The sequence below is a fragment of the Peromyscus eremicus genome, chromosome 14, assembly GCF_949786415.1.
Source record: "Peromyscus eremicus chromosome 14, PerEre_H2_v1, whole genome shotgun sequence".
NCBI lineage: Eukaryota > Metazoa > Chordata > Mammalia > Rodentia > Cricetidae > Peromyscus > Peromyscus eremicus.
This window is the reverse complement of record NC_081430.1, coordinates 47,954,571-47,978,986: the sequence shown is the minus strand read 5'-3', so window position 1 is coordinate 47,978,986 and position 24,416 is coordinate 47,954,571. Positions and strand designations below refer to the sequence as shown.

At 42.0% G+C, this 24,416-nt stretch overlaps 1 protein-coding gene across 1 annotated transcript in view; it reads left to right on the top strand.

Annotated features, from left to right (window-relative positions):
* The window catches only part of Efcab11 (EF-hand calcium binding domain 11), a 162,284-nt gene that overhangs the window by 25,741 nt on the left and 112,127 nt on the right, over positions 1–24,416 (top strand). The window contains exons 4-5 of the mRNA XM_059279039.1: positions 1,873–1,974; positions 3,199–3,289. Of these exons, the coding sequence (XP_059135022.1) occupies positions 1,873–1,974; positions 3,199–3,289 (193 nt within the window). The remainder of the gene's footprint in view (positions 1–1,872; positions 1,975–3,198; positions 3,290–24,416) is intronic.

Below are 24,416 nucleotides of genomic sequence, written 5' to 3'. Positions count from 1 at the left end.
GGGTGCCTCTCACAACCTTCCACGCTTCTCCCCGTCATTGCACACGCCAGTTTTCAGGGATGCGTGCTCTCGCAGTCCAGCTGCGCAATGGCCACCTCCCATAGTACGCTGTGTTCCCTTGGAACTGGGATCACATTCTTCTCACCTTCCACCTCCAGCATTTATTACAGTGGCTGGCACATAGTGGGTCTTTAAAAATTGTAAAATAATCATTTAGAAGTGTAAAGCTACATGGATTTTTTTAAAGCTTGGAAGTCATTAATCTCAAATAAGAAAAAAATTAAGAAATTTATTTGTTTATTTATTTATTTATTTTAATGTGCATTGGTGTTTTTGCCAGGGGCGTCGGGTCCCTGTAGTGGGTAACTGTTCCACCTATGACCTTGAAGTACCCGCCGGGGTGTGGCCACTGGGGACCCTTAAGATCTGGGATGCAAGTTTGCGGCTCTTTCTTTGCTCTCTCATGGTTTCGGATGCTGGGATCGACCGGCTAGCTCAGTCGGTAGAACATGGGACTCTTAATCCCAGGGGCAAGGGTTTGTGCCCCACGTTGGGCACCAGATAATGTGAGAATGCCACAGAGTCTGCTTTAAGGGCAAAGGAATTTATTTGGGAAAGAAAACTCACAAGACAAAATAGAGGATTTTTTTCATAGGATCCTGGAAGGGTGAGGCACAGTCCCACACTATTCTTCTGCCTGCAATCTGCCTGGTCTGTCCCAGCATCCAAAACCATGAGGGAGCAAAGAGAGAGGTTTGTATGTACACCCAGGTCTTGAGGGTCCCCTGCGGCCACGTCCCAGGGGCAGGTACTTCAAGGTCATAGAAGGAACAGCTACCCACTACAGGTCCCCTGGAGCTGGAGTTATAGACAATTGTGAGCTGCCATGTGTGTGCTGGGAATTTGAAGCCAGGTCCTGTGGAAGAGCAGTCAGTGCTCTTAACCACTTAGCCATCTCTCTAGCCCCAAGAAAATTGTTTTAGCATTGTAAACTCTTAAAGCTATTTTGGAAAAGGCATATGGCTCAATATTATTAGTTATGTCGCCCAAACGATAGAGTTACACATACTTACATAGTTTGGGGCTATTTTTAAAACAAAGTGATAACTTTTTAATGGAAATCCTACATGATGCAAATGAACTGCTCTTTCTACATATTCCAGGCTCAGTTCACTAAAATGTCTAAATTCTTGGCTCTGCTCCTTAAACCTGCTACAAAGATCACATTAGAATTCATTTTAATAGACATTGTAAGCACAGTACCCGACCTCCTATCATCACGCTGGGCTCTTTTATTATGAGAGTCGCAGGAAGCTGAGCCTGAGGCCGTGAACACGTTGTGGGGTGTATCCAGGGCTGGGGATGGTGCCAGCTCTATTGTTTATGCAATATTCTTTCCACCTTTATCTGTGGCATACAATTGGTGTTGACTTTTGAGAAACTACTTCTCTGACCCTGTCTCCCAGTCGGGGGAACAAAACCTGCTGAAATGACATCTGGCTAGGAAAGAAAAGTACTAAAGCAGCTTAGTGGAGGGAAAATTAGGCAACGTTCTTTAATAAGCGGTTCCATGCCTGCCTTTTGGATCCATCAAAGGGAGAGTGTTCAACTTTTTCAAGGTCATGGATCCTTGAGAAGCTCAATCAGCCTGTGTGTCTCTGGTGTTCGCTGTTGATTGCTAAGGTTGGACTTGCTTAGTGTGTAGCACAACACAATGTCTTTCTGACTGTATTTATAAGTAAATACCCTTTGTGAAAGATAAAACTCAGATTATTTGTGATATTTATCACTGTTTACGTCTGGCTTATTTCTTCTTGAAGAGGAATGTAGTCATCTTTGGCAAATTGTTTTTTCTCCCCTCACATCTTGTAGGTATATCACTTGAGGGGTTTTTAAATGTCGTAAAGAGAAAGAAGGAGGCGCAGCTCTATCGCAGTGAGATAAGGCACATCTTCACAGCTTTCGACGTGCACTGTAAGTGTCTTTAAAGTGTTTTCATATAAGAATTGCTGCTGAGGAATTGGGAATGGGAATAGATCCCCAGTGGCACAGTATACTTGGAAGATCACTACCACGCTCATTGGTTGTGGCCACAGGTGTTGGTGGGGATCCTTTCCTACTTCGGAATACTAAGTTTCTAGCATACACCCTGGATGAAATAGTTACCGTTATGTTAATTGGATTTGTGTGCTTGTCTATTGTGCCTATGTTGTAGTGGTGATAGCCAGAAGACTGGCCGTATGGGGATACAGGCCACAAGCCATCCATGGACATGTGGAAGACGCTTCTGCGACTCTCACTTTCACCCATACCTGACTGGAAAAATCGTTTTCCACACTACGTGTTATAGCTAGAGTTTTCCTGCCTGGCCCACAGTCAGGACAAATCTCTCTCACTTGCCAGTCCCAAGCCGCTTAGACCTGACCAAGTAAACACAGAGACTTATATTGGTTACAAACTGTATGGCCATGGCAGGCTTCTTGCTAACTGTTCTTACAGCTTAAATTAATCCATTTCCATAAATCTATACCTTGCCATGTGGCTCATAGCTAACCGGCATCTTCACATGCTGTTTTGTCATCATGGGCTGGCAGTGTCTCTCTGACTCAGCCTTCCACTTCCCAGTTTTATTCTCCTCCTTGTCCCGCCTATACTTCCTGCCTAGCCACTGGCCAATCAATGATTTATTTTTTGACCAATCAGCAACACACTTGACATACAGACCATCCCACAGCAACGTGTGGCTTCCAAGATTCATACGCTGGCTATGGTTGTATTTTCCCCTAAATAGTAATCTATCATAGGTCTAATGCCAAGCTGGACACAGTGATCTTGGAAGACTGGAAGGTTTTGGCAGATCACAAAGACTCGAAACCTAGTGCATCATTCCAGTCTGGTCTCTTGCAATCCTTTCCCTAGGACTTAGAGACCCAGAAAGTGCAAGGCTGGCGGTGGCCTTCTGGCTTATCTAGGACTGCACCCAAGGGCAGGGTATCACTACCACGTTCTGAAATTCTTCCAGGGAGACGTGTTCACTGGGTGTGTAATGACCTATGTAAGACCAACTGTAAATTACTGCTTCTTCTTCTAATTTTAATAATATATTAAAATTTAACTTCCCATAACTATTATGAATGAAGTCATAGTTCACAGGGTTTATAGGAATAAGTGAATGCTTAATATTTTGTTTCCATATAGATCGTGGATTTTTAACTCTAGAAGATTTCAAAAGGGCATTCAGTCGCGTGGCTCCCAAGCTACCTGCGAGGACAGTGCTGGAGGTGTTCAGGTACCACGCTAAGATCACTGCATCCACCGTCTACCCTTGTATTTACCATTTGCTCTCAAGAATGTTTAGTTTAACAGGGATCCCTCATTAATGCTGACTTTTCACTTTTGGACATTTCCCTCTTACAGCCTAGTTTGATGGTCCAGGAGAGAAATTCGTAGTTAGTTGTGAGTCTAGCTACTTCTTTGACAGGGGCTTATAAGGAGAGAAAAGGAGAACCTTGTGAGTTTATGTGTCACAATAAAGCTTTATTGATATTTGACACAGTTGGAGAGAAGAGCTGGAGGCACCATGGCGGCCCCTCATTCATCCGCTTCCCAAGCGGCCGCCATCGGTTCACTTGTGGTTTACACCTTAAGTGCATCTCTTCTAAACGAGCAAGTAGCCTGAAAGCAGTCTGTGTCAGGAACCTGCAGACTGTCATGTTAGTGGCACTAGCATCAGCGTGTGCAGACCTGAGAGAGTGGCCCCGCTGCCTCTTCTCTGATCCCTAGCTCGAGCCCATCATCCACTGTCACCAGTATATAAATAGACTTTAATCACTAGCAACATCCAGAAAAACCCAAATACTGAAAGATCACAAGAGATATTCATGTATTTCTCTCCAATAAACATAGGCAACTGAGGCCTGAATGATAACGTCACAGTTATGAGGAAGCTGGGTTTCCCATGTTGTTCCTCTGGTGGCTTTAACCCCTGGCTTTTTCGTCCTCTGGGATGGCTGTTGAAATTGCAGCTATATGATCTGAATTACGAGCAGTTGAGAGGAAAGAACAGAAGCCCTGAATCTTCTTTCGAGGTTCTGTATCAACCCCTTAAGCCCCAGTGACCAACACTTAGGTTCAAGGCTGCTTGTGTCTGCAGGGGAGAGAGGGGCTTTGGACCATCCTGTGCCTGCTTAGTAGAGGTTCTGATACTGAAGAAGAAAGAGAGGGAATGGATATTGGGGGACATCTGGCAGATTTTCCCTTTTGGGAGAAAAGTAATTGAATGGAATCTGGCCGGAAGCCAGCCCTGCTCAATAGAAATTATCAAGCAGGTTATTTGAATAAGGATTGTGCGCATTATCATTAACAGTGACATATATGAAATTCATTTGCTGCCTCGCTCACAAGCAAGCCATTGAGCAGGCTATTGAAGGAGAACATGTATCCTGATGCATACAAAGTGAATGTAGAGAATGTAGGTGATTTTGTAAAAGCAGGTTCTTAAATGTATATTAGCATCTGTTTATGTGCTTCGTGATAAGATGAACAGTGAATATCAATGTATTTCTACCTTTCAGTGGTAGATTTTGAGAGGAATTAAAAATTGGCATTTATTTCCATGTATATATAGACATGTATATAAAGGAGTTGCCCAAATTGGCTGACCTTTAAGTGTTTGATACATGGTTATAGTAGATGCTACCTTGTAGAGATTTTTGAAGAAAAATATATTTTTTTCCTGGTACTGGGCCTCAAACCCAGGGCCTCTTGCATGCTACACAGGTTCCCTATCACTGAGTGGTAACATACCCAGCTCACTCTGTAGGTTTTCTTGTAGGCAGGACCTCACTAGGTTGTCCACACTGGCCAGACATCTATCTGAAGGAGTGTAGCCACTGGTAATTAACCCCACCCCCATGCACATGTACATTCTTAGACTCAGTAGGTCATTAAAAATCATCATGAGAGTAAGAAGTGGGTGTGCTGGGAGGATGGGGAATGAATACAATCAAAATACCTTACGTACATGAATAAAATTGTCAGAGAATAAATTAAAATTTATTTTTGTAAAACAAGTCCCAAAACCTTAATATGTTTTCAAAATCTACCTGTGATATCAAGAAAGATAAATATTTCTGGGTTTCAGTCAGCAGTAGCAAAACAGTATTAACTGAACAAATTCAAAACTGGTTAAACCTTTTCATCATCAGTGGGTGGAACTAAAAGCTGAAGGCATCAGGGCCATGGTCACCTGGTCTCATTTAGAGCTGTATAATTTAATGAGGTGTCTATGACAGCTCCTAAAGCCAAGTCTCAAATTAAACTTTAAATTGCTCAGTCAGAAAGGATTAAGTCAAGATGTTCCAAAATAATAAAGTAAATTAAATTGCATTATTAAATGTTATGAATAATTTCTAGTGATAACAGTTATTTGCCATTAATAATAAAATCCACATGTTAAATTACTTAGCTATTTTCTATTATATTTTCATAATTACATAATTGTTAATATAGTAGCACATGTGCATATTGGCTGTAAATACATATATTTCTATTGTGGATTTTGTGCTAATCAAGTTGTGTGCTGTTTACTAATGTTGTACACTCAAAACAATTTAGAGATCACTATAATATATAGCCAAAGCAAAGCATTTTAGTTGGTTGAGTGTGCCTTATTTAAGTCCATTATATTGGGCTGGGGAAATGGCTCAGCAGTTAAGGTCATTTGCTGTTCTTGCCAAGACAGCACACACATTGGGTGAGTCATAGACACCTGTGACTTCAGTTCTGGAGGATCTGACACTGTCCTGGCTTCCAAGAGAACCTCAACACATGTGCACACACACATAAAAATGAGATCTTCTAAAAATTAGTTTATTCTATCAACACCATAATCTATAAACTAGACACAAAAGAATATAAATATGAACAACTACTGGACTCAAAGGGGAAGGAAAAATATTTCCTGTTTGTGCAGATTGAAAGAGACCAAAGAAGTAGAGGTGTCTGACACCCAGTAAGCAAAAGCGTCCCCATGTCAGTGGTACACGTGGTTTTCAGACATAGGAAAACAAAATTGAGCTGCTGGAGCTCTTCACAATGTACAGTGCTGTGATGATTCCAAGGCCAGGCTCCCTCTCTGAGAGGCCGGAGAAGCTGGAGGAATTTAAACAGGACCAGAGTTCCTTGTGGTTTGATGACTTGGGGGGAGATTAATTTTTCGGTCTAATGGCCGTCAGGTTCTTCCTGGAGAAATTTCTAGAGATCAAGAGTGGTCAGTTTGAGAAGTGACCTCCCTTGTTATGCTGTCATTCTGCAAACCAAATCAGACTACAACTGTAAAACCAAATAAGCAAATAACAGCAGCAAAGCCTACGTGGACGTGATGCATCAAAGACTTACTTTACTTTAACTTGATAAGAACACCAGCATGTCCGTAATTACTTCAGAGTGCCGCAAGATAAAACAGTATTTTTGTAACGTTGGTGAATAGTTGGCCATTTTGTTGATGTCTAGTGGTTGCAACACAAGTAAAAGCAATATGATTTTCAACAGATGTATTTATTTCTAAAATTCATATTCTGACTGTTCTGTAGCTATTCCTTTTTCGTTACTGTCTTGTTAGTCCTACAATTAGATGGATTCAAAGCTCACCCCTGAATCATGTTCCATAGCTTTTGCTTCTAAGGATTGCATGAACCACATTTCCTGTTGCCTTTTATATTCAGAAATACTTACCTGGAACATTGTACCTGAATAAAATTATATAGTGGGTCAATACTAAAATTTTATAGTCAGCTTCTTTTTCTTTGAAATGCTGGTTTATTCTTTTTATTCTTTTTCTGTTTGTTTTTTTCTTTTTTCGAGACAGGGTTTCTCTTCTATGTAGTTTTGATGCCTGTCCTGGATCTCGCTCTGTAGACCAGGCTGGCCTGGAACTCACAGAGATCCACCTGGCTCTGCCTCTTGAGTACTGGGATTAAAGGTGTGCACCCCCGCCACCCGGCCACTGGTTTATTCTTATGTTAGAAGTCCCTTTTAAAGTTTTTTATTTTAATTTTTAATTATGTGTAGGCATGTCTCTCCATGAGGGTTTGTGTATGTGAGTGCATTTTTCTATAGAGGCCAGAAGAAGGCATTAGATTCCCTGGAGCTGGAGTTACAGGCAGTTGTGGATTACCTGACATTGTGCAGAGTGTTGAATTCAGGTCCTTTGCAAGAACAGTATGTGCTCTTAACAGCCGAGTCATCTCACCATGTCTCTTAGTACGTTTCCTGGAATGTCTATTTTCATATGTGACCTGGCCATCGTGGCTTTTTACTTAGTGATTTGGTTTTGTTTTCCTCTTCTATTTCATTGTTGAGCGGTATCTGCTGATACTTCCTGTCTTTTTTGTTACTCCGCTGTCCTGTTATTGTACTATATCTCCTCTATGCCGTTTATGTGTATTTTCAGTCTTGTTGTAGAGATGGGATTGCTTTATTGGGGAAACAGTAATTTTAGAGATTTTATTGGTAGGCAGGATATGGTGACGCTCACCTATAATCTTAGCGTTTGGGAGACCAACACAGGAGGTTCAAGAGTTCAATGCTTGCCTGAGTCAGATAATGAGTTCTGGCCGAGCCTGGAAGACATGAAACTATGTTTCAAAACAAACAGAAGTGTGTATGTGGGGGTGGAGCGACTGCTTTCAATATTTGAAACTTGGCAACTTTTCTTTTGTCTTAGGTGGTCCTCATGATTTGTGTGTTTATGTATTCAAGTCACTGAGGCTGTATCCTAGATAATGCTGCATTCAGAAGTTCTTAGTTAATTCTTTTCTTGATCTCTCTCTCACACGCAGTAAAAGGTAACTAGCATTGTGTGTTACTGTGGAGTTTATGTCACCTCACAGGCTGCTCCAGACACTTAGTGATCAAAACAAGCATCACGTTTCCTCTTTAACACTAATCGAACCTACTGGAAACTTTATAGTACTATCTTTTTTATGTTCAAATTTTTTTTTTAGTCAGTCTGCTGAGTACAGTTAAAACTCTTTAACCTAGCCCTCCAACATCTGGCCCCCTTCCCAACATCTGGTTCCTTTCCAGGCTTGTCTTTCACTTGTCTGGAATTCCTGTTTCCCTGGCATGATGTTTGTGCTGTTGATTGTATGATGTTCATTCTGTTTCCCTTGCCTGGCGCGGACTTGCCCTACTCCCGATTGGCCCAGATTTGAACTGTCTTCTCTAGCACTGCTCACTAGACCCTGTCCATCCCTGCGTTGAACTGTCGTGTCTCCTTTCTTTAAACTTGGATAGGATTTATTGTTATACATTCATCAATTATGTGCTAAACAAACATGCGGTGTTTCTGATTATCTCCATAAAGTACTTCAAGCTCTTTGAGTTTATGGATTTATCTCCCATCGTTTTTGGTCACTGGCGTGATGCCTTATGCATTGCGGTTAGCAAATGATTGTTGGTCTATTTGTCCCTAATTTGAAACACCCAGTGCCGGTAAAAATTCTCATTTCTAGTTTTCTTCATGGTTTATTTCTCACCAACTAGGAGGGAGCACTTTAAACTTAGGACTAGAGCCTGATGACCACATGCAGCCTTGCTTTCCTCCTTCTCCTCCTGAGTGTGATTTTCATGAGTGAACCTCTGGACTGCCTCTCTCTGCTTTATTGAGGGGTAGGTTTAGTTTATGGTCTAGTCTCAGCTGTCATCAGGGAGTGAACATTTTCTCTCGTGTATCTATGTTTACTTCACCCCATCTAGACTCTTCTCCATCTTATTGTAAGTGCTGGTATTTGTATCTTCCCACCACCTGCCAACTGGTAAAGAGCTCTAGCAAGCCTCCTCCCCCTCCTCTTCCCAGCCATTAAATGGAAAGTGTGTATTCAAAAGGCCAGTGTCTTGACAAGGATCCCGAGTGCACATCTGGATTGCTACAGACCAGTGTAGGGTGGAAACAAAGCCACCAAAGTACCCTCTAGCCATGCATGGCAACATTCGAGTTATAAATGATATTTTTGATGTAAGAATCCCCTTCATATTACTTGGAGGAAGTTCAAAGTACATAGACCATTTAGCTCTTTTCTGAGGGGCATTAAAAATTACTTGAAAATAAGAACATCATGACTTACTAAATAATACATGATCAATGTCCGAGTGTTGGTAGGAGGTTGAAGTTTAGGAATGCAATTTTAAAAAGGAGTGATGCATATTCTCTTGGCAAAAAATATGATATATGCCTCATGTCCCAGCTGTAACAGATGGAACAATTGTCCTGAGCTGGGGTAAAATGAGCCAACAGATACCTCTGTTTTACTGGAGGAAGCGTCTTTCAGAGTCACTGGGCCTACAGAACGGTGACTTAAGATGGCAGCGTTTGTTTCTCCAGGTCATGTGTATCTCTTGAAATACTATTCCTCACTGTGTTCTTTGGCTGGCCCCATGCCTATAGCTGTAAGTTTCTCCGGTTCTACCTGACCTGCAGTCCTGCAGCCACTTATGAAATAATCACTCAGAGGCTTAATATTAATTGTGAATTATATGGCCTATGGCTCAGGCTTCTTGCTAGCTAATTCTTTTTTTTTTTGTTTGTTTGTTTTTTGTTTTTTGTTTTTTGAGACAGGGTTTCTCTGTGTAGCTTTGCGCCTTTCCTGGAACTCACTTGGTAGCCCAGGCTGGCCTCGAACTCACAGAGATCCGCCTGGCTCTGCCTCCCGAGTGCTGGGATTAAAGACGTGCGCCACCACCGCCCAGCTTCTAGCTAATTCTTATAACTTAACTCAACCCATAACTATTAATCTGTGTATCGCCACGTGTTCTGTGGCTTTACCTGCGTCCCATTACATGTTGCTCCTTGGACGGCCGTTCAGCATCTGCCCCCACTCTCCTTTCTCCTCCCACTGTCTCTCTTGGATTTCCCCACCTGGCTCCATCCTGCCCTGCCATAGGCCAATGCAGCTTTATTTATTAGCCAATGGGAGCAATGCATATTCACAGCATACAGAAAGACATCCCACAGCACATGCCCTTCAGTGAGCAACCAGTTTGCTGTGTATCATTTCCTTGAGCCATCTCTAGTAGACTTGTTTGCCTGGCTTTACTTTGTATGTCAGAATGTGACTCAAGAACAGTCAAGTGACCTGGGTAAGATGAGAGTTCTTATAGTCAGTGCCTACTTTGGTGAGTGCGGTTGTTTATCTTTAATTATTTGCATGCTTTTGTATAGGAAAATGTCAAGGACTTGAAATCGTTTTCTCATTCTTCATAGCCACACATAGGCAGAAGTCACTAGCTCTATCTATGTGTCCTGCCCAAACAGGTAGATTTTTGAGATGCCATGCCATTCCCCATAAATATATATGATTATTATATATCAATCAGAATTCAAAAGTACAAAATCCATCTACATAAATAGTTCTACACTGGTCATTTTTATTACCAGTTTTTTCAAGGCCCCATTGACAGAAATCATTTCATTCTACTAGAAGAACGTCATTCTGCCAGTACGAAGTTTAGAACAGGTGACACAGGAATTTAAACAGAGTTCATGGACTGGACAGGAAATGAGTACAGAAGAGTGATAGCTTCATCATGCAGGGTTGATTTCTTTAGTTTACCTAACTAATTTCCTATCATCAAAGATACATGATTTGATAGGAATGAGTACGTAATCACTTTCACATTTCGGATTCCTAGATTCTCTATTTTCTCCTCATGCTAAAAACCATGCAGATACAAATTCTACCCATCTTTTAAGGCCAAGAGAGTAAGGTATTTCCTGTCTTGAAAGCTGGTTTTACCCAATACTCTGTCCATATGTTTTCCATCCCCTAACAAGGAAATTGTCTGAACTTCCTGCTTTAAACTCCTAACCCTCTGTGAACATCTTTGTCTTGGTGGTTTTACATAGTTATTTGTATACACACGTTCTTCCTTCCATTAACACATGTGCTTAGCATGAGCTGGCATGGGAGAATATTTATTACCACACTCCACACGGCTCACTGCTCAGTTCTTTACTACAATTGGCTATGTTAGAAATGAATGACTTATGCAGAGCATGGGGGCTTTATTGCTCTTCCTTGTTGTTTGCTTGCTTGCTTTACTCTGCAAGTGTGGCGCCGGTGCCGTGGAAGGGTCGTGGGGTTTAGTGGAGCCCCTAGTTAGGAATCAGACACAAGCTCTGGTCCCAGCTCTACCACTGACCTGCCGTCCCACATATCACTGAGCCTTTTTAGTTGGACTCTCTTTGTTTCCACAGTAAAGGGGTGGGGGGCGCCGCCAGGCTTCTTCTGACTCAGAAATGCACGGTGGAGTTATTTATCATGGAGAGTGGCGTGGCAGACTTTTATTTTCTCTGTGTACCACAGATATTGAGAAGCCTCCACGGTATGAATACAGATGTGGTCTGTCAGTGTAACAAAGACTGTTCTCAAGAGGAAATTACTGGGCTTGACAGCCGTCCAATCCTAGCTTTAGTTTTGAGATGTCACTGTAGCAAGTGTTTGGGCCACTGTCTCCAGCTCCTCATCTACATATGTGGCTGAATAGCACAACTGTCATATAAGAGACAACTTATATATGCCATATAACTGTCATTAATTCAGCTGTCATATAAGCGACTACTACATGGTTTCTTTCTGTGACCAAATGTTGCTAACCCGTTCAGTCAACCTTGGTATTATTAATAGCCACACATCATGAATGTATTCATGCCTCTTTCCTTTATAGCAAAAGGAATCAATTTCTTGTTTTTTCTCTTTGTGGTAGATAGTGAACTTTAGGGGAGTTTAATCATATTGTGTGTTGTATTTATGAAATAAAAAAGTGTGCATTTGTGAAAGGAACTTTATATTTTATGAGATATTTAAAATTACACTATTTTACTTCTGTTTTTTTTCAAGATAGAGTTTTATTCTGTAGCCTGAATTGGCCTGTCACATGCTTTGTAGGCTAAGCTGGCCTTGAACTCAAAGCCGTTCTTCTCCCTCTGCCTCAAAATTGTGTTTTAATGCTATGGAAAAATAGCTTCAGAATTAAAAAAAAATATATCAAAATTGCTATCCTAAAACCAGATTGAAGGTTTCCAGGACTAGGTTTTTATCAATGACATAGAAACCTATGTGTTCTTTCCCTGAAGTTCTGACATCTCGTCTACCTTCCTCTTACACAGCCATTCTTTCCCATTAAACTCCATTGAATAAATAGACCCTCATTTTGCAGTGAGCTCTGGAGACAGGTATCAGCGCAGGGACTTATTGGCAATGCTAATCTCAACCCCACTGAATCACTCGTATTTACTTTAATATGATCGCTTCATGATTGATATTCATATTAAACTTTGGAAATCACTGTCTACCTTTCTAGTTAAATTTAGACTAATGAGAGTAAATTATCATTACATTTTAATGTTACTTTCTTACTTCAATAGCTTCTCATTGCTTACCATAGAAAAATCTAGATTCTTTAGCTTAACGTGCAAAGCTGACAGACAAACAGAAACTGGAATGCCTTTTTGGCGCCTTCTCCTACGTTTCCCAGGTTAAATACCGTTCCAGTCCACTCACCGTACGTTGATCCTATCTTTTCTGTCTTCCCACGTTTTTGCGCATGCCGGGTTCACTGCTCTTTTCCCCTCCCATCGTCCTATCTACTTATCTAAATGGTCTCCCTTGCTGCTCCAGCCCACAAAACATCCTTCGTATTCTCTAGAACTGCTAAGGCATGATGCCCTGTTCGCGTAATCAGTAACCATAACTGCTGTTGCCTGAGGGTCTGCTCTGTGCCAGGCATTGTGTGGAAGCTCATGGGCTATGTCGTCTACGCCCACTTAACAAATGAGGAAGTGTCTTAGAGAGGTCAAAGGATTTGCTCCAGACCACCAGCTGGTTAGTAGTGGAACCAAGGTTCAGACTCAGGCAGGCTGACTCCACAGCTTATGCTGTCAATCACTTTCTTTTTGCAGTATCAACATTCTGCAGGCAGGGCTATGTCCTTGTAGCCCCACAACACGAGCAAGGCAGGCACATTGCCCAAAAAGTGTTCTTGACAAACCAGTTGCATAATTATGTAGCTCTTCCCTGTTCCTGTGAATTGGTGTGGTTTGGTTTTGATTGTTGAGATTTCATTTGATTATCTGCAACATAAACAAAAGGCACTGTTTACAAAAATACACACAAAGGAAGCTGAAACAGCACTTTATCAAACGAAAACCTGCAAGCGTTCAAGTTCAGGTTGCTTTCATAGGAATGCGTGTGTTACACATCTTTCCTGGGGAATTATAGCACAATACCGAAAGATCTGCTAAATACATTGTGAAAAAAACAAGTATGTAAAACTGGAATGGAGGTATACTTTTGACTGGGGAATATGCTAACCTAACTGTTTATTCTCTGTCATCAGAAGGCAGAGTTGTCCTTGGATTCATTAGAAGATTTTTTTACTCAGTTGCAGTGAGTTCAACATTGTGGCTGCTAATTTCTACCTTGCTTGCATTCTCTGTCCTCTTCCTCTTCTTGTTTGAAGCCAGCTGCTAGAGAAAATCAGAAAGAACTGGAACGAAGTCCTCTGTAGACATGATGGGAAGTCCTGTCCTGCATGCTCTTTCCCTTGACTTCAACTGATGGCTTATTGAAGATTTGAGTTCTCCCGGCCCCGAGACGACCTCAGATGCCAACACAGCTGCATTGTGTTCTCACTACCTTTACCTTCTCTCCATCTCGTCTCCTCCTCCCTCACTCACGTCTGTCCTCGTCACCTGAGGAACTTGGAATTGTACAGCTTCAGAAGAGGTTCTGGTGGCCAGACATGCATCCCGTTGCCTCCCTCATCTGTCATCTCCCCATGCTGTGTCTTCCACACCCGCCTCTCATTCTTCTCAGCAGCTGATAATCCCCAGGATTATTATTACTTTTTCTTCCTTGTTTTCACTTAGGCCCACCATTGGTTCTGGTCTCTGCAGCAGGTCCTAAGCTATTAAGTGGGCTCTGGTACATCTACTTGGTTTTTGTCAGTCTGTGGGCTGAGTTTACTGTCCATTTGCCTTCATTCTCTGGTATATCTGCCCCTCCCCGCAAACACAGCACCCATCCTATGATCAATTAATGTGTGTGTGTGTGTGTGTGTGTGTGTGTGTGTGTGTGTGTGTGTGTGTGTGTGATCCAGTGTGAACTCTGCTACCATCTTCCTGGATCATTTTGCTTAACCCCCCACCCCAGCCTGCTTTGACTCCTGTGTGACCCATGCGGGGGTCACATTCACATTCGTGTACAGACTATAATCTTTATTTCACCAAAGGCAAGTTTGGATTAGCCAAAGCTGCCTTCTGCACTTAGTTAACTGCTCCGAGTCTGGGTAGTTGGAGAACACGTTCTTTTCCCAACCACAGCCTGATGTGTGGTACTTTCAGGTCATGCCATATCCCACGACTATCCAGAAGGACTTGAACTCAGCTGTCTTCAATTCCTTGCTACAGCATTGGCAAATTGTTGACCCCTCCTGTTCCTGTGGCCACATTCTTCTGCCAAGACACAGTATTCTTGGTGTAATCCTCTATACCAAGTCAACTCTCTCTAATAGCTTGTTCTCCGATGGTTACAGTTCTTCCTACTATGCCATAATGAGGTAGTCCTGGCTTCTGTCTGTGGAGAGCGTCTCAGACTCTGCTTAGGTTCCGTGGCCACCCTCCAGTCTTTCTGTGGTCCTTCCGTTGTTTTCTAAGGAAGGACATTTACAATCTCTCGTCTCTCCTTCTTTCTTCTCTTCGGTTTTCACTAGTTCTCCTCTGTGCTTGTCTTGTTTCCCCCATTCTGATAGGAGACATCGTTCTCCAGCAGCCATTGCCTCCCCCGTTATAACTTCTCTTCCTGCTGCAGACCCACTCCGTTCCCCCCAGCCTAGAAAGCTGCTTTGCCTCTTCCCTTTCTTCCCAGTTGTCTCTGTCTTTGGGGGGTTTACTGTCAGCTTCCCATGGCTTTCAGCCTAGGGACTCTGTTTTTTTTTTAATTCTTCCTCTTCTCCAGATTTCTTAGCACCGTGTAAAGCCATGGGCAGTGACCATGGCTCCCTTTCATCCTATACCATCTGTATATTAGCTCCTGAGTCCTTCTGACAGTCCTCCATGTCAACTGTAATATCAGCTCATTTGCTAGACTCCTTTCTTGCTAGTTCAAGACAAACTCTAGTTAGTTCTCAGTTACTTTATCTATTGGTCAAAGGAAATAAAAGTCATGTGAAATAGATAAATAAAGCAGAAATTTTATTTTATATAGCATATTGCTCTTCCATTAATGGTCAAGTACTTTTGTTGTATCTCAAAAATATATTTCCTGATTTAGTAATACCAGTCTGATAATAATAGAGGAATAGATAACTCACAGTTAAAATATCAATACCAATAGACATGTTAATACAGAAGGGGAAATCTCATGGAGTCTACCCCTGGACAAAGAGCTATAGGCAACTAATGACTGCTACTAATTACTCTCTCCAAGAATTGGTTATGTCATACAAAATGGTCAGACCCGAGTCATACACACACAAGCAAGACTAAATGGACTCGGCAGTTGTATTTATATATTTACATGTATGTGTGTGTGTGTGTGTGTGTGTGTGTGTGTGTGTGTGTGTATTATATTTTCCTATTACCAATTGTCTTATTCATTTATTTCCATTGATTGTGTATTGAGGGGTATCATATGTGGTGTGTGTGTATGTGTGTGGGTGTGTATATATATATATATATATATATATATATATATATGTATATGTAACAATTATAATCAAAGAAAGAGGCCATCAATTTGAAGGAGAGCATGGGAAGGGTTGGAGAGAGAAAAGGGAAAGTGATATAATTATATTTTAATTAAAATTAAAAAAATTTAAAAATCTACAGTCCATGTTCAGCACAGTCTTACAATAGCCAAGATATGAGACAGCCTATGTACCCATCAGTGGATAGATGGATAAAAATGATTATGTATGTAACTATATATACATATCTTTATGCCGTATAGGCACATACGTACACATATAAAGTGGAATGCTATATTCCTTAAGAGAAAAGGAAGTCTGCCATGTGCCACAGTTTTCAGAACATTATACTAAAGGAAATACACCAGGCAAAGAAGGACAGATATGACATAGTATTACTCACCTGTGAGATCTCAAAATCATCAGATTGACAGAAATGGTAGAACGAACTGTGCCTGCTGGAGTCCAGGTAATGGGGAGGGGGCTATCGATTAAAAGGACAACTTGTAGTTATACAGTGGATACATCCTAGTGATCTAATGTGTCACATGGTAACTGTAATTAGAAGTACTGTCTTTTTACCATAGTTCCTAAGTACTCCTAAAGCATATACAAAAACACCAAGCAGCTGTGTCGGATGATGAGGATATTAACTAGCTTGAGTGTGGAAATCGTTACAAGGAATACATCAGTGCAGCATACTGTATACCATAAACATACAGTTTTTGTGATTGTACCTCAGAAAAAAAGTCTATCTATACAAACTTAAGTATTATTTCAGGGTCACACTACAGGATATATAGAAATGAAAACAAAACTTAGAAAATGCTTTTCCTTTTTAAAAAGATTTTTAAATTGTAATTATTATGTTTTTAATTTTATGTATGTGGGTGTATTGCCTGCATATGTCTGTGCAGCACATGTGTGACTGGCTGGGGGGCAGGTAGAAGAGGGTGTTGGCACAATACTTTTCTTAACTATCTACTTTAAGATGCTTATAACCGACTCCTGCCTTCACGTAGAAGCCTTGTCTTGGAGATGACATACAAGCACTCACTGAAGAAGAGGAAGGCCAGAGGAAGCAGCTCACTCATGCTGCCTTCTCGAGGAATGTATCTGCCCTCGCTGGAGAGAGCATCTACTGAATATATAACGGGATGAATAAATGACATGAACAAAAAGAAAAATAAAACAAGAAAAAGAGTAAGTTTACTTGTTCAGGGTTTGCGTGTCAAACTCACTTGTTAAGTTGGAGAGAGCAGCTATTGGCTTTTGATTTTGTATTTTCCTATTACCAATTGTCTTATTCATTTATTTCCATTGATTGTGTGTGTGTGTGTGTGTGTGTGTGTGTGTGTGTGTGTGTGTTTGATGTGTGTGGGGTACAAGAAAGTGAGTGTCTGTGTGATGTATGGGATGCATGAATGTGAATGTGTGTATGTGTGATGTGTGTGGGGTACAAGAATGTGAGTGTCTGTGTGATGTATGTGATGCATGAATGTGAGTGTGTATATGTGTGATGTGTGTGGGATGCAGGAATGTGAGTGTGTATGTGTCATGTGTGAAATGTAAGAATATGAGTGTGTGTGTGATGTGTGTGGGATGCATGAATGTGAGTGTGTATGTGTCATGTGTGTGGGATGTAAGAATATGAGTGTGTGTGTGATGAATGTAGGGTGCATGACTGTGAGTGTGTGTATGTGTGATGTGTGTGGGGTGCATGAATGTGAGTGTGTATGTGTCGTGTGTGGGATGTAAGAATGTGAGTGTGTGTGAGATGAACGTAGGGTGCATGAGTGTGAGTGTGTGTGATGTGTGTGTGTGGTGCGGGAGTGTGTGTGGGGAGTGTATGAATGCGGGTGTGTGGGGGGTGGTGAATGGATGTGTGTGTGTGTGCAGACGAGGATGTCAAGCTTCTTTATTCCTCTCCATTTTATTCTCTTTAGAAAGGCTGTCTCTCTGAACCAGAAGTTATCCTTTTTGGCTAGTCTGGCTGTCCAACAATCTCCCAGGATCCACTTTTTTCCACCCCCAAATGCTGGGGTCATAGGCACATGCAGCCACACCCAGCTTTTTTACATGGTATTCACACTCGGACCCCATGCTTGCAGAAGCAAGTGCTCTTACCCGGCTCCCACTTGTCTTCTTATGGGGCTTTCAATTTCAGATTTTTACATAGAGGCTGACTACATGTTTGCAACCTCTGTTTGTCTGTCTGTCCATTGTCTAGTAGAGAAGTCTTCGGTGACTAGATTTTTCATATTGCTGTTGTTACTCATTCTTCAGGATACAAATTTGTCATGACCACAAATGACTAGATGTGCTTTGTTTAGGAGGCAAGTATCCACAAATCTGTTCGTTTTGGAAATAAGTTGGATTTACTTCTTTGGGGATGGTTGTTTCATAGGTTGATTTGTAATGTAGAGATTGTATCTTCACCCTAAGGGCTCACCTGGACTCTCTATGTTTGGCACCCATTGCCAGACATGTTTCCTTAACTAGAAAGGCAAGATCAATGTCAGCATATAATCACATGTTCAATCAAGAATCTTGGACAAGTTCAAAAAATATTTAAATGTGAATTACGTCCTCAGTCATTTTTACTTCCAACTAAACTGATGTCTGCTATAAAAACTGTAGACTATCATTGTATATAGTTCCATCAGACTTTCCATTTTTAGTTTCTAATTTTTATTGCAGCCCTCGGTCCTTGCTTTTGAGTCTGAGTTTATAGAGTAAATCAAATTAGCTCTATTAGGTAAATTTGGTTTTCTTTAATGACTTCAGCTAGCCAAAATATGCCTCCATATGTGAGTAATCATTAATTTGGCTGACAAAAGAGGCATTTTTAATATTATTTGATGAGTGAAATAAATTACTTTATCATAAATTAAATGTGAAATAAACATCTGATCTATTCTCAAGGAACAAAACAAATTGAGTGTTCAGCACATGTTTAGTAGATGTAGTAGATCTCTTTGTCCAGTTGGTGGTGCTAAGTACTCTTGATTTAAAACACACACACACACACACACACACACACACACACACACACACACAGAGAGAGAGAGAGAGAGAGAGAGAGAGAGAGAGAGAGAGAGAGAGAGAGAGAGAGAGAGAGAGAGAGAGAGAGAGAGAGAGAGAGAGGAAGAGTTAAACCTGGAGCTTAATAAATGTTACTTTATTAGGCTTTGAAAATTTAGCATAAAATGTGTATGCCCAAATTATGTATTTCCTAGGGTTAAGAAATGGATCAAGCCGGGCAGTGGTGGCGCACGCCTTTAATCCCAGCCCTTGGGAGGCAGAGCCAGGTGGATCTCTGTGAGTTCGAGGCCAGCCTGGGCTACCAAGTGAGTCCCAGGAAAGGCGCAAAGCTACACAGAGAAACCCTGTCTCAAAAAAAACAAAAAAAAAAAAAAAAGAAATGGATCAAATTTCTCAGATGGCCAGCAGAATACATTTGTAGTAAATTTCTGCATAGATATAATTGGCCTGTGTTAATGCCCACGTATGGGAAATTACAGGGTTGTGTAACATCTAACACCATCCTGCAATAGCCTTTTGAGCCCGCTCATCTGGAGGAGAGGGGTGTGGCCAGTAATGGATGCTAGAGAAGTGGAGCGGTGTTCCTGGTCATATTTATGTGACAAATTTAGATTTACAAATGCTGACTGTGCTGTTACTACTAGGATTTTTTTTTTCCTTCTGTGGATGTATTCTGGTGACAGCAGACACCTTGCCTTTTTGGGATGAGGTTTATCTGTTTAACCCTTTAAGCCCTTGCTTAAAGCTCTGGTAAGGGTCCAAATAGAGCAATAGCATGTTGCCCAGGCTGACCCCGCTTGGAATTTCCTGCACAGTTCCTTACTGCCTGGCACTTCCTCAACTTCTTTATAGCACGCCTTCCCCAGAGGGGGCATAAACATTCCCTGAGATCAGGAGCAAAAGGGCCACTGCCCCTTTGCTGTTGCCCACTTTAATGCTTCCGTGACTGGATGCAGAGACTCAGTTCCTTTGGTACCACTTGCAAACCCTGAGGACTTAGCAAAGGACAGGAGGCCTTCCTCATGTCCAGGGACCCCTCATGCTCTGCACCTGAGAAGTGTTTTTTTTTTTTTTTTTTAATGTCAAAAAGTTCCTTAAAACTGTTAGAGAAATTTACCCCAAAAGACACTACCATGGTTTTATCTTGGTTCCAGACATTTATCTGTCCACCACAGGGATGTTTGTATGTCTATGTGAAGCTGTTTAAGGTTGGAGGAGGAAGTGCCCATTTACTATAGCCCAGCTGGCCCTAAGAGTTTGTTCATCTGCCCAATTCTTTGTTCCACAAAATTTTATTGCACATTTCTGGGCCTTGGGCTTACACAGATGAACTCCAGGAGAACCTACACACATCGGAGTCTGTGGTCCTGAAGAAGCAGGGTGCAGGGCTGGGATTGTAGCTCAGTGGCAGAGTGTTTGCCTGGCATGCATGAAGTCTTGGGTTCAAACTTTTAAGTTTATGAAAGTAGGTCATAGGATATTTGTCATTTCATTGAACAGATAGTTTTAGTAAATTTTCTGCATTCTAGTTTGGAAAGTTGAAGCAAATCAGAAGCTGTCGAATAATAATCGTGAAACACCACCAGCCTGGTGCTTTTGCCAATAGAGACGTTAAAAACACACGAGTCAGGCACACTCTTTTTAGGAATAGCACAGCTAATGTCTTTGTTGTGACAGATTCAGTTCTTTGAGATTTGGCCATTACGGCACCTTGGAGTTAGATGATGACAAGAATCATATACACCATCTTATTTCACAGCTCAGAAAATGGAGGCTGAACTAACGTTTATGTCTACCCAAGGTCACGTAGACCTGGATCCTAACTGGGATCAACTGACTTGCAGTTCCACAACACTATGTTGTTTTTCCATCCTGACTTCCATACAGTGAACCATTTTCAGTGTAAATAAAAACAACTGTATATTATTCCATCTCAGTAAACTTCCATACTAAATATGGAGTGCATTCCTGCACAATTACCACAGTGCAAACTCGGACTGCTCCTGAGGCAGGTAATTAGGGAGCTCCTGTATTAGAGAAGCCCAGCTAGGGGAGGCAGGGCACACCAGTCTCCGTATGTGCAGTTCTCAGCCAGAGCCTGGGAGCGGCTGGCTGTCCCCATGAAGCAGACAGGCTTTCATTTGCTGGCTGGCTCGCCTGCTTCTTGTTCTTGCTAGATGAATAGCATCGTATGCCGCAGGTATATTAGTAATTTCTGAGTTTGTTCCCCACTAAAATGACCTCATTGTTTTCTGCTGCTTTTCCATAATTATACAGTAACAGGAAAATAAACCCACTCTGAGTACAGTCCGAAGCAGAAATCTTGTGTTCTTTATGCAAGTTTGATTTATAGACGTGAACTGCAGAGCAGAGTGACTAGGAAACATTCATCTTCCCATTGCTAGTTGCCATGGAAATGGAGTACACAGAGTAGTGTCATTCCAGTCCTGGTGATGTCTGCAGTAGTTTATTCCTTTGTTGTTCTCGTTTCTTAAGCAACTGCCGAGCATTCTTCCATCATTACAATTAATCATGCATACAAGTTTTTGTCTTTCATCGCACATAGAAGGTACTAAAAAATGCATGACAGAAATAGGGAGAATTTAAATATTCGTGTGGCTTTAAACATGCATTTGTAATTTCCCCTTTCAGTCCCATTCGAAAAATAGGTCATGTAAAAAAGAAAAGCTTGTATTAATGTACAGACGTTTCAATAAGGCAAGCAGTGCAAACCTTTGAGGAAAAAGCCAGGGGAAGCTGAAGGAACGTCACATTCTGAGGCCCCCAGAGTTCCCATCTAAATAAGTTCACGTTTTGAGTAATGTTCCTCCCCCCATAAAAAGCTCCTGGAGAACAGATAAGCAGCTTCTGTTTCTCCAGTCTCTTGAGTTGTCTGAGCAGCCTCAGTGTTTGCTAGGTAGACACGGCAGACCTGAAAGAGTAGGGGTCCTGTTCCCTTAAAGGCTTGTAAAGTTCGAGAATCCATCATAGCGCAAGTAGAGGAATTTTCGTTACTCTTCCTTCTCTTCTTTTTCATCTTTTGCTTGAGACAAGATCTCATTATATAGCCCAGGCTAGCCTGGGGCTCCTAAGATCCTCTTGCTTCCGCTCACTGAGAGTACAGATTGCGTCCCCGTGCCCAGACTTTCTAATTCTTTTATATAAGATAATTTTACTCTAGCTGTATCTCATCTAGTTCAAAGTAGATACCGTGCCTACTAATAAATGTGTGTTGCTTATCCCCTGCCTTTTGTTGAGGCTTTGGACATTCTGTTGGTTAAAAGAGCATGTTCTGTAGTAACTAGCTCTAAATCCCTGGTCCATTGCTTATTATCTGTGAGACCTTTGAAAAGAGCCTCGACTTGCCTTAGTTTCTCATCCACAGAGTGAGTAGTTATAAAGCTAAGCAATGCATTGTTGGGGATAATCCAGACAAAGGGCTCAGCTCTTGTCTAGCACAGGCTAAGTGCTCAGTTGGCAGGGACTGTTGTCTTGGTGGTGTGGCTGCTATTGCTATGACTACCAACAGCCAAAGCCTGAGGAGCAAGACTCAGTCGGTCTGTTTCAGCTCTACCCTAAAGATACAGAACTGTTCTCGGGCTCTACCTTCACAGGCTGATTGCCAGTGCTTTGCTTTACTTGGGCTATCTGGACATGTTTCTTCAGAATGCTGTGTACAGTAATGCTTACTAAATCCAGAAGAGAAGCTGTTCAGGGTGAAATTTTTTTGGGGGGGATCGTTTGAAATTTTTATGCATGCGTATAATGTGTTTTGTTCAAGCTTACCTTCTATTCCCTCGCCTTATGGGAAATACATTCCTCACTCTAACGTTCAAGAGACCAGTGAAAAGAAACCAGTTTTTAATATACCATTCTGCAGAAGGAGATGCCAGTGTAGGAAAAAGGGGGGGGGGCAGAAATGGCTGTCATGCTGATTTGACACAGAGCAGTGTTTTGTTTGAAGTCCACGACTGTGAGGATTCCTGCCCTCTTTTTTCCGTAAGCCAAGACTTTAGTGATTCACAGTCTAGCATAGCCCTCTTCCCAAATTCCTCATTCTATTGGTGTAGGACACAAAGCCTTAGCTAATGAATAATGTGGGGCTTGAGCCTGCCCCCTTCACTTATCATGGGATTAGTCACGTGGCAGACTGCCTGTGATACTCCAACTCTCAGAGTTCTAAGACAGGCAGGCACAGCCACCAGCTGGAGGGAGCGAAAATGACTATTACAATTTGTTTCCTACGTACTCCAATTCTTCCCGTATCCCCTCTACCACTGTCCCCTCCCTGTGTCGTGTGTTCTCTCTCTCTCTCTCTTCTAAGCCACCGACTCCACTTACTGCTGCCTGTGTGTGCATGGATATAGGACCCTATGCTGGAGCATGGGCAGCCTCTCAGGGCTACATCCTAAAGAAAACTGGCTCTTCCACCAGCAGCCAGCGGTTGCCAGTAACTCCTCAGTCAAGGTTGGAATTTCCTGACCACTATCCCTCTTCATGCTGGAATCTTGCCTAGCTTGATCTTTTTTTTTTTTTTTTTTTTTTTTTTTTTGGTTTTTCGAGACAGGGTTTCTCCGTGTAGCTTTGCGCCTTTCCTGGGACTCACTTGGTAGTCCAGGCTGGCCTCGAACTCACAGAGATCCGCCTGGCTCTGCCTCCTGAGTGCTGGGATTAAAGGCGTGCGCCACCACCGCCCGGCAACCTAGCTTGATCTTATGCAGGCATGATATGTTTGTATTCTCTCTTTTTTTTTTAAGTGTTTTTATTTATTTATTTATTTATTTATTTATTTATTTATTTATTTATTTGGTTTTTTTTCGAGACAGGGTTTCTCTGTGTAGTTTTGGCACCTTTCCTGGAACTTACTCTGTAGCCCAGGCTAGCCTCGAACTCACAGAGATCCGTCTGCCTCTGCCTCCCGAGTGCTGGGATTAAAGGCGTGCGCCACCACGCACCTAAGTGTTTTTATTTTATGTGTATGGTTTTGCCTGTTTGTAAATCTGTGAACCATATGTGTTATAGTGCCTGCACAGGCCAGAAGAGGGCATCAGATTTTTCCCTGGAACTAGAATTACAGGCAGTTGTAACTGGTGTGTGGGTGCTGGCAACCAAATGCAGGTCCTCCGCAAGGACAGCCAGTGCTCTTCACTGCTGAGATGTGTCTCAGCCTCACGGATTTGATTCTTACAAGGGGCCATGGCACTGGAAGGAGTGGCTTGCCCACTTGGGTCTTAGGGAAAGTTCTAGCGTTGTCCACAGAGCCTGAAAAAGCTTGGCTGCCTTTGTCCCCACACCACCCCCTCTCCGGCAGTGGCTGAAGACCCACTGCTTCATCTTTTCAGAGCTGGTGGCAGAGCATTCTTTGTTGAAATTCACGCTCCTTGGCAGCCCTCCAGGGCACACGGCAGTTCCTATTTATTTGATTCAGCTTTTGTTTGGTTAGGCTTGTATTTTGTCTGTTTTGCTTTGTGCCGTTCTTTTCTCCCCAAATTTTCATGTTTAAATCCCTTGGACTTCATTTCTATTTATTTTACCAGCTTGCTTCATAGTATCGCTAAGAAGTTGTTTACTTTACCGCTATAACAAAATAAGTAGTCTTGGATCAGTTTGTCTCCTCCCCCAAC